This window comes from Notolabrus celidotus, chromosome 5 (genome assembly GCF_009762535.1).
Source record: "Notolabrus celidotus isolate fNotCel1 chromosome 5, fNotCel1.pri, whole genome shotgun sequence".
Classification (NCBI taxonomy): domain Eukaryota; kingdom Metazoa; phylum Chordata; class Actinopteri; order Labriformes; family Labridae; genus Notolabrus; species Notolabrus celidotus.
Window position 1 is genome coordinate 38,399,090 of NC_048276.1, and position 11,218 is coordinate 38,410,307.

General features: G+C 40.2%; 1 protein-coding gene across 1 annotated transcript in view; it reads right to left on the reverse strand.

Moving 5' to 3' along the window:
- ttc3 (tetratricopeptide repeat domain 3) overlaps positions 1-10,474 on the reverse strand; it is a 63,741-nt gene extending 53,267 nt beyond the window's left edge. The window contains exons 1-5 of the mRNA XM_034684472.1: positions 10,368-10,474; positions 3,693-3,772; positions 3,561-3,606; positions 1,696-1,855; positions 1,519-1,594 (exon numbers count right to left, since the gene is read on the reverse strand). Of these exons, the coding sequence (XP_034540363.1) occupies positions 1,519-1,594; positions 1,696-1,855; positions 3,561-3,606; positions 3,693-3,761 (351 nt within the window). The 5' untranslated portion in view covers positions 3,762-3,772; positions 10,368-10,474. The remainder of the gene's footprint in view (positions 1-1,518; positions 1,595-1,695; positions 1,856-3,560; positions 3,607-3,692; positions 3,773-10,367) is intronic.
- Between the last annotated feature and the right edge of the window lie 744 nt (positions 10,475-11,218).

The window sequence follows — 11,218 nt, forward strand, 5'->3', positions numbered from 1 at the left end:
CTTCAAATCCTGGTTGATTCAGGTCAACACACCTTTACTCTTGACTACTTTCAATTAACTATTCAAGTATTTCATTGGCAAAGGACCAAACTTGAGAAAAACTCAGGCCGACTGAGCGCAGAGCAGAGCCTGATATAAACCAACATTTAACTCCACAAGATTTTGACACAGATTATGTTTCAGTGTAACAACATCTGCATCCTGATCTACACCTGTGAGGTAAATAACAAAGTTGGTTTCATCATGTTGGATGAACTACAGCCTCCCAACACTAAGAAAATCTACACATTCATGTCTTTCTGCATCATTTTCAGATGTTTTTCTGTGAAGTCCCCTTAAGGTGCATTTCGACCAAGAGTTCCGGGGTCTTTAAGTCCCCAGAACTACTTTCCCCAGAACTAAAAAGTTCCTGTGCCCCCATTGTTGTCAAAATCCTTTTGAACTCAAAAAGCCGTGACAGAGATCGGCCGGTGTTTTGGTTTAAACAGTGACCCTGTTAACTGGAGACTTTCAGCCGGATGCATCCCTCATAAACGTCTTTAGACGATCATTAAATATCTGATGAGGATATTTTGAAATCTTAATAAAAACTAAACTAGTTTGCATTCCCAGGAACTCCCTCTGTGTTTCAACAGCTGTGTAAACTCCACAAACACTGACACGTTCAGCTGAAGGTCTCCAGTTTACAGGGTCACTTTTAAAACCGTAACACCGGGAGAGACGCATTTACGATGGGCTGAGAGAAGACTACTGTTACAAGCTGCTAAATCAAGAGAATCACAGCTTCTTCTTTTGAAAAGTACACACACATACAAAAAAGATAGAACAAATCAAAACTAATGAAAGAAAGAGAAATCAAGTGAATCACAGATGTGTGTGATGTTATTGTGGACGGAGGGAGGAATAAAAACACTGAGGTTAATCTACCAATCAGACACGCTCAGCATTGCAGGCCCTGCCCCCCGAAAAACGCCTTTTGTTCCTTTTGTTTTTGATGTAACCCCTTCACTTATACACCTGGCACTAATTCACATCCAGGATAACTTCATCTTAAATCACTGATACCAGTGGATGGTTAAAGCACTGTGTCAGCAGCTTTGTTCACACAGTGTGTCTGTAGCTGTGTAAGTAAATATGAAGATTCTCAAGCACTGGAATCATTTTAGTTTCAACGAGTGCAAAAGAAGCCCATCGGAGCCAAACCCAATATTTTATTGATTCCATTTCATCATCATGTATGCCAACAAAATTACAAACTGACTGAGTGAGAGGCACAGTGAGTTCCTGTTGCTGGCTGTTGATTTGCTCACTGTAAGTATTTCATAACTTAAACGTTGTGAATCTGACGAGTTACTCACATTTAAAAAAAAATTGAAGAGAAAGAGTGAACAAGAAAATACACTGAGAGCCTCGTGGTTAAATAGTCATGTTTCATGAAACAAAGTTCTTAATGAAACAGCTGCTGGGACTTTAAGGTCAGAGAGTCAGACAGGCAGAAGTACAACCGAGTAGACTTACAGTTCCTTTCTCCAAGGCTCTGAGGACGGCTTCCACTGTTTCTATCCGGTGCAGCTGCTTCATGCTAATATCTTCGCTGTAAGACCAAGCAGAACACAGCTGAGCCACTGAACACTGAGTATTACAAATACTGTAAAAAAAAAAAATACTCCAGATAAGAATCAAAGTAGGACTTACTTTGAGTTGATCAGACCTATTTCCAGCGCCCACAGGGTCATCTGGCTGGAGCTGTCCCGCTGCAGCACGGTTGGCAGCCAGAAGGCACACAGTTTCATCCTCTGTGTAGCCAACACTTTGATATCCCATGGTATCGTGCTCCATTCATCAATAATCTCATCTGAAATGTAAAAAAAGGAGACACACATTTTTCATCCAGCTGAGAGAGCAAACATCATTTACAGCCTCGTTTCATCAGAAGAGACCTTCTACTCACGGCCCATTACTACGCCTCTCTTCTTCTGTTTTCATGATTTAAATCAGAGTTAAATCAATACTGTCCCCTAGAAGTGTTGGCAGAGTTTAACAAGTCAATTTGTTTATTTATTTTGGGGCATGTTTTGCCTTTATTGATAGAACAGCTGGAGAGGGACAGGAAACGGGGGGAGCAGAGAGCGGAGGAAGACATGCAGCAAATGGTCGAGGCTAGGTGTCGAGTCAGCACCTCTGCAACAAGGACTGCATCCTCTGTATGTTGGGCACGCTTCAAACCGCGAGGCAAACGGCACCCAGACCGACCATAAACTACTACTATCATTCACACCTCTATCATCTCTCTCTCTCTCTTCATCTCCCTCTATCCCTCTCTCCCTCTCTCCAACACGGTCTCAGCAGATGTGTGTCTAACATGAGTCTGGTCCTGCTGGAGGTTTCTGCCTGTTAAAGGAAGTTTGTCCTTGCCACTGTAACTTGCTAAATGCTGCAAAGTGCTCTGCTCATGGTGGATTAAGATGAGATCAGACTGAGTCCTGTCTGGAAGATGGGACTGGATCTGATCCGGTCTTGATGTTGGGTCTTTGTTAATAATAGAACATAGAGAACGGTCTAGACCTGCTCTGTTTGGAAAGAGAGATAACATTTGTTGGGATGGTGTGATAATTTGGCTTTGCTGTGTCAGACGGTAATTACTTTAATTGTGTAACTGATTTGATTTTCAGGGGTTAATGTGGTGAAAAGACATTAAAGAAAAAGATGGCTCTTTATTTATTTATTTAACTGTAGCTAATCAAAAACTCACATTTTCCTAAAATAGTGGTTACTTAACTACATTTTGTAGATTTATGGAGCATAAAGTGTGCTTTCATCTAAAATGTCTCTCTCTATGAAGTCCGTCCTTTAGGCTTTAGTGCTTTTATGTTCAACCTTATTTAGCACTGAAAGGCGTGATTTGCACTCATACCTCTTTATTTATAAAGTTCTTATTGGGATGCTACCCTCATATTTATCTTCGATGGTAGTTTGGTCCTCTGAAGCACAACACACCAGATCTACTAATGGGCTCACTCTCCATGTTCCCAGAGTTCATTCAGAGCTGGGAAGATCTGCTTTTCGCTTTTTTTGCACCATCTGCATGGAACTCACTGCAAAGCTCTTTAAAATGAATGCATTTGTTTCTTTTAATCATTTGAAATCATTAGTTTTAAACTTGTTAACCTCTGATTGTACCAGTTTAAACTGACTGTGTTAACATTACTTGTCAATGAATTTAACATGACTTTTGAATTGTTGTCTGTTTTAAATTGATCATCATTCTTTTAAGGTGTTATCTTTCATTTGCTTGTATTGCATTTTAATGTTTCTTTTATATGCTGGACGTCATTGTAAATGAGGGCTTTGCTCTCAATGATTCATAGGTTTAAATAAAGAGAATTATTATTCATTATTGGGCGCTGCTTTTTAAAGTCAGCTTAAAATGACGTTCCAATTAATAAAAGCCTTTTCAACTCCAACCTTTAGGAATAAATATTTGTAGTTCTGACTTCAACTATCTGACCCCATTAGTTGACTCCACCGTGGTTTATCAATAGTTTCAAAAGGTTTCTTACCTGATGGATTGAAGGTGGTAGCTTTGATATTTTGAGCGATGAGTTTCTGAGGGGGAAAGAAGAGTTCATAAGTGACAGACAGAAAACATGTTTGTGAAATCATCTTTGATTGAATGTTGTTTTTTAACTCACAGCTTTCATCCGTTGTCCAAAGTCACAACACTCATGACTACAGTCACTATCAGAGTCTGAATCAGACATCTTGTCCAACTCTGTGGAGTCAAAACATGCTGAGAGTTAGAGTTATGATAGACGGAGCTGGTTTTAATACACCACACCAAGGTTCTTAGTGGGAGGGTTTTAAGGAGTGAGCATGGTGTTAACCCTGGAATGAGAGGGTGTTTCCAAACTTTTGACTGGTGGTGTATGTAACTGCTGCCACCAGGCTGATGTCAGTGATTTACAGCAGGGTGCAGACACAGTCCATATTTTACATCCTAACTTTCTCAGGGAGAGATGTGTTTGTCTTTTAAAAGAAAACAGGAGGATATTTTTTCATCAGAGGCGGGCAAGTAAAACAAAAACAGTAAAGAGCCACATGTCCTGAGGGTTCTTCACAGATAAAGATGTTTGTGTTTACATGATTGATTGGTGCACACATCACAAGACAAGATTAAAACCAAGCATATCACTGCACTTTGAAGGTTCGATCAGACTCTGCATGATGTTGTCACAAAGGCTGTTGGGTAAACAGTAGAAGTTATTTGGCTTATTTCTGCTGCCCTGTGAGAGCTCTCAGTGATTCCAGCAGCGTCCTCTCGTTCTGTATTATCGGTCTGAACAAAGCTTATAAAACAGGGCCAACTCATGCCGGTCTCCACCCTCTGACACGCTGCTGAGACCACACCCAGACCTCTTTGTCAGACAGTAACAGTCTGCTTCAAAGAATGTGCAAACATAAAAACATGCACACACCCTTACTCATTCACGTTCCAGGTTTCTTTCACAGCACCTGGGCAGGACTTTGCAATCATGCTGAATAATATATGACGAAGGTGGAAATAGAAACTTAAGAGTCTGAATTGATCCTACACTGTCGGGTTGTCTGTGAGAGGAAATAAATTCATGAAGACTGAGAGCAGGTATCAGGATTCTGTAGCACATAATGAGGTCAGATGTTTTTCCTTTTATACACTCATTGGTTTTGGATTTCTCCCACACATAAAGTTTGCTCTTCCACATTTACACCCACACTGGTTAAACAGTGTGAGTTAGCAGAATGCTAACAGGTACACACCATGAGGACCTGGGATCCACTCATATGTGGTACACACCATGAGGACCTGGGATCCACTCATATGTGGTAAACACCATGAGGACCTGGGATCCACTCATATGTGTGATTGAATAATAAATGTAGAGCTTCCCAATGATCAGAAAGAGGTCAGAGTAAAAAGTGCTGCTTTATTTAGAATGTGAGTCACACCTGATCCTGTGAGTCTGGGCCAGAAAACAGAGTTTCAACAACACCAGTATAAAACATCCTGTTTTCATGCATTAGACAGATGATTCACTTATTACTATGCTGAATAACTCAGTTGTTTTAGACCTCTATGTGTACATGTACTGCTTGTGCATTCAAACTAGGACTGGGCGGTAATTTGATAACAATAATTATCGCAATATCATTTTTCTCAATACTACAAAAATTTGATATATATAAACTAACCTCTGCTGTGCCTTTCTAACAATGTCCACCGTGACCTTCTTGAAAATATCATCTTACACAAAAAACCTGCTTCCTGTTAACACCGTCAAAAATGAGAGATTCAAGAAGCTTAACAGAGAACGAAATCCAGACACAAGCCAGCAACCTTCAATAAGTACCAAAAATCTGCCTTTAAATGTACATGAAATAATGGTTTTATATTTATAGGGATAATTGTTGATATCGACCGATACAAAAAATGTCAGTGTGACCACATTTTTTTCAATATCGCCCAGCTCTAATTCAAACTATTTGTAATTGCCCTGTTTGATGTCTTCATGCAGCTGCAGCCTACCTGGCTGTAATGGCACATATATAATCCTTAAGGACAAATGTTCCAAGTGACAGCCACTAACGTGCTCGATTCCCCTCACACAGGTTCAGATTTAAGCCAGTGTATCTTAGGGATGTTAGGATACATCACAAGACGGTAAAAAAACAGTACAAATATGGGGGGATTAAAATCAATTCAACAACATTTGTATATCGATATTATTCTTAAACAGTAGAGGGCGCTATCTGCATTTCACTCCTCTTGTTCAGCATCATGAAGTCTCTTATGCTGCTCTCTCGTCACTCGATGGCTGTTTCCAAAACGGCCTGCTACATACTACTTACTAATGTAGTAGGCACATAGACTGTATAGAATATGGACGTAGTATCCGTGACGTCACCCATCTGTTTCTGAAGAGCTGTTTTGAAGCCAATCGGCTGCAGCAGCCATATTGCTTCTGTGGAGCCAGTGTGACGTAAGGAGGCGGGCTTTGAGCCTCCTAGCCAACAGCTGCAGTGTTCCCACAGTCAGCTGTGCCTCTCATTGGAAGACTAGTACTCTCAATATCTTCGAAATTGCCGAATTAGAAAAAAATTCACCCCCCTCACAGTGAGAGGACGTCGAGAAATTAGCTATTCAGACTACACTCATCTTTTGTACCAGGCTGTAAACATGTTTATTAATGCTGCAAAGATCGTCTTTTTCCCATTCATGTGTATGTGACTTCCGGTACGTCCGGAGCCAGCCTCAAGTGGATCCTCGATGAAGTGCAGCTTTTAACACTTCTGCATTGACTCATATTTTTAGACCGGAGGTTGCTGCTTGAGTAGGCAGTAGGTATTGCCTACTACATACTGTGTTTAAAATTTAGTCTGTAGTATGACTGTTCTGTCCGATCTGTCATGCAGCATGCTGAGCCAGACTTCGCTGGATTTCCGGTTTCGGAAAGCGGAAGTAAACAACGGCGAAGCCGATAAATAAAATGCTTATTTAGCATCCATTTATGATTTAAAAAGTTAAGAAGTGGTTTATATGTAATTTGATAACTTTCACAGAACCCAAAAATGGATTCCCCCGTCAAAAAAATAAGGAAAAAGAAAAAGCTGAACGAGCGCTGTGCATTATGGGAAACAGTACGCGAGGCAGACTGGTCCGATGCACACTGAGATATTTTCCTGAATCAGTAGACATTCGGGGAGTTTTGGCATACTGCAGATTTTGCTCTTGTTCACATACTACTTACTACATACTGAATTTTGGACAAATCAGTACGTACTGCTAGTATAGTAGGCAGTTTCGGAAACAGCCAATGAGTTGAGTGTAACAGACATGGAGGCAGCAGGTGAAGACCGAGCAGGTCAGGATGGACCTTTGTGTTTACAGTCTGAGGTACGGCAGCGTTTTGTCTTCATGAAGAACAACATGTCAATTCACAGCCAGGAGCAGAAGCTGCCCTTTAGTTAATTTAAAGACATTGACCTTATTTGTTTGAATATTTCATCTTAGAAAACTACAGAGAGGAACATTACTGTAACATTTGTCAAAGAGAAACGTTCTTCTACTTAAATCACGCACAACTTTCAACTTTGCTCTGTTCAAAGTCACCAGACTTCACCGGGAGCAAAGCAGCAGCTGATTCACCACAGTCACCATTAGTTAGTTTGATCTGCTGTATGTGCTCTGTGATTTAAAGCAGGGGTTCCCAAAGTGTGGGTCGGGACCGTCTGGGGGTGTCGCAAGACACAAATGGGGAGTTGTGAGATGTCTTCCAGAATGTTGTTTTTTTTAAAGTGATCTAAAAATAGTACATTTGACCCATTATAGTAAATAATATCAACAAAAATAGAAGCTAAACTTGAAATAAAACCTTGAAAATAGAAAATGTAATGAGTTTCCTGCCTCTCTTTGTTTCCAGATGACTCCTAAGTTTAGGGTTAGTGAACAGTTAATTATCTAAAGCATCAGTAGCAGCAGGTTCATTCATAACAGCACAGGAAACACAGACACATGCTCATATAGGTAGGGTCATTTTCTACAGACCAGCTAAATGAAGACACATTAAATCACTTTGAGGGACAGCGGGGGTCACAAGCCTTTGGCACCTATATTTTAGGGGTCGAGGGCTGAAAAGTTTGAGAACCCCTATTTTAAAGGGCTAGCCGGGATTTAAGAACATATAATACAGAGTCTGGAGTCAGGACCGGGAGGAGAAAATAAAAATATATACACTATAAACAACAGAAAGGCTGTCTCTGCAAGGATCCTTCCTGTGAGTTTTTTTATATTTGAGTACCACAGGTGATTTTATTGCCAACACAGCTGCTTGGCTGAGACAACATCAGACGTTCAGTATCTGCAAGTCATTGCCCAAACATGTATCTAAAAGGCTCAGGTAACAAAACCGAGAAAAGGGACTCTCTTTAAGAAACTTTTTCAAAACCTGTTGGGATCATCACATCTGTCCTGGTTTGTAAAACAAGGTGAGCAGTGTCTCTAATCTGTCACTAAATGTGTGAATGGAGAGATCACTCTCTGGAGATGCCACACCTCCAGCCCCCCTTCCTCAGATCCACATGTTGGCATTATTCAAAGTGTTCAGTGGGTGGAGCCAGACTGGGACTCTGGGGGGAAGGAGGCACTGGACCGGTATGACTGAAGCTCTGGGCATGTGTTTACTTTAAGGGCAACATCATAGAAACATATGGAGGACAGATATCATTGATTACAGTTAAATAGTGTGTTCAAGAGGGAGAGTGAGACATAAACAGAGAGATGAAGGGATGTCTTTGTAACTACAGTTCTGTAGGTGAGGTGAACAAACCGGATCAGCCTCTACACACCCTAACTCCACCACATGAACTCATCTGTTAAACCATTACAAGCTGAGGAAACTACATTAATACTCACAAGACCATTACAACACTTACAGGGTATCTTAACACATGAGTCAATCAAACATGTAGAAACCTTTAAACAGTGTGCGTATGTAAGGTCATATTGTAGAACAACATGTTCCACTAGTAGAACTGTATGACGTGTCATTTCTCATGCTGTGTTTGTGTGCAGGACTATCTCACCTGTACTAATAAAGAACCATCTGTACTGTAAATGTAATAACACTACTCCTGTGTGGATCCTTAGTGTTTACAGTTGTGGTGTCACATTGTGGTTCTTCTGATGAGCAATCACTGAAAGCTCTGTTCCTCTGGAATAAAGTGAAATGAATCCCTGGTTTTAGTTTGGTTAGTTAGTTAGTCAAGGATCTGTTCCTCTTGAATAGGGGAAATGAATCCCTGGTTTTAGGTTAGTTAGTCAAGGATCTGTTCCTCTGGAATAAAGTGAAATAAATCCCTGGTTTTAGTTTGGTTAATTAGTAAAGGATCTGTTCCTCTGGAATGAAGAGGAATGAATCCCTGGTTTTAGTTTGGTTAATTAGTAAAGGATCTGTTCCTCTGAATGAAGTGGAATGAATCCCTGGTTTTAGTTTGGTTAATTGGTAAAGGATCTGTTCCTCTGGAATAAAGTGGAATGAATCCCTGGTTTTAGTTTGGTTAGTTAGTTAGTCAAGGATCTGTTCATCTGAATAAAGAGGAATGAATCCCTGGTTTTAGTTTGGTTAGTTAGTTAGTCAAGGATCTGTTCATCTGAATAAAGTGGAATGAATCCCTGGTTTTAGTTGGGTTAATTGGTAAAGGATCTGTTCCTCTGGAATAAAGTGGAATGAATCCCTGGTTTTAGTTTGGTTAATTAGTAAAGGATCTGTTCCTCTGAATGAAGTGGAATGAATCCCTGGTTTTAGTTGGGTTAGTTAGTAAAGGATCTGTTCCTCTGAATAAAGTGGAATGAATCCCTGGTTTTAGTTTCGTTAGTTAGTAAAGGATCTGTTCCTCTGAATAAAGTGGAATGAATCCCTGGTTTTAGTTTCGTTAGTTAGTAAAGGATCTGTTCCTCTGAATGAAGTGGAATGAATCCGTGGTTTTAGTTGGGTTAGTTAGTAAAGGATCTGTTCCTCTGGAATAAAGTGGAAAGAATCCCTGGTTTTAGTTTCGTTAGTTAGTAAAGGATCTGTTCCTCTGGAATAAAGTGGAAAGAATCCCTGGTTTTAGTTTCGTTAGTTAGTAAAGGATCTGTTCCTCTGAATAAAGTGGAAAGAATCCCTGGTTTGAGTTTCGTTAGTAAAGGATCTGTTCCTCTGAATAAAGTGGAAAGAATCCCTGGTTTTAGTTTAGTTAGTAAAGGATCTGATCCTCTGAATAAAGTGGAAAGAATCCCTGGTTTTAGTTTCGTTAGTTAGTAAAGGATCTGTTCCTCTGAATAAAGTGGAATGAATCCCTGGGTTTAGTTTCGTTAGTAAAGGATCTGTTCCTCTGAATAAAGTGGAATGAATCCCTGGTTTTAGTTTAGTTAGTAAAGGATCTGTTCCTCTGAATAAAGTGGAAAGAATCCCTGGTTTTAGTTTCGTTAGTTAGTAAAGATCTGTGAGGCATGAGGTGATGATGCTAACGCCCTCCTTCATGGGTTACACTGATGTTAGCATGTTAGCCTGGAAGCTAACCTACGTATGAAGGTATGAGACCTGTCAGCAGTTCAATGTAAAGTCATATTAATCCCATTTGTTACAACACTAAAGTCTCTTTAATATATTAGTTGTCCAGCTCCCCTGAAGTTGTCGTCGTTTAATGTCTCCACACTGCGACGCCTTTTTCCAGCTTTTGTTTTCGCGCGAAACAGCGAGCAGTGTCCCAGATCAGGGTGACAGTTTATCTAAACACTGAATGAAACACTCTTTAACATGTCACTCAGAGCTTTAAGTACAAACACCTACCTTTAGGTCGCTATCGCGTTAACGCTGCCTGTAGTCTGGGCTTGTTCTGTTCATATCAGTGAAGTTACGGAAGTTAAACTGAGACGCTCACTGACAGGCGTGAAGGGGTTAAAGAGACTTCTTCTTCGTCTGTTTCATGGCCAGAAGATTGCTCCCTGCGCGGATATATAGCGACCCCTACAGGCAGACGTGTGAACACATACATTCTGACCATGGACTGTAAATAAGAAGATTCTGACTGGTGGACAAAGTACACGGCTTCATTACTGAAGTCAAAGTATAGATTCTCCAGGTCAAACATTACTCCAATACAAAGTATTGTAAAGTTGTTCAGTCAGATTATGACTTGAGTTAAAATACTGGAGTACTTTCTTTTAAAAATACTGAAGTATTCAAAGTACTTTGTGAAAATATCTTTAAACATATTTTCACAAATGTGAAGTCAAGAATATATAGAAGTACATTCTGTTACATCATGTTTATTTAGAAACCATTACTTGAAATTTCTAAGAACTATACCATGGAATAAAAACAGACACTAAGTTACTCCAAGCACAAACACCTTAGTTTGAAATGTTCATCTGGAATGAAACAAACGTTATGTAGCTCAACACGCTCTCTCAGGTTGGACTGTGAATGTTTTTATGTTTGAGCAGCTTGGGAAACAGGGAGAACATTTCAAACCATACATATCATTCTTCATTTCAAAAACCTCTAACACGGGCTGAAGATATGGACATGGGTGCTCAGGTGGAGAATTATAGCCATCATTACCACCTCTACATGAACTGTCTGATCTGAGTGATGCTCTGTGTTTGCTCCACGTTCAACCATGGAGTCTCACGATATAC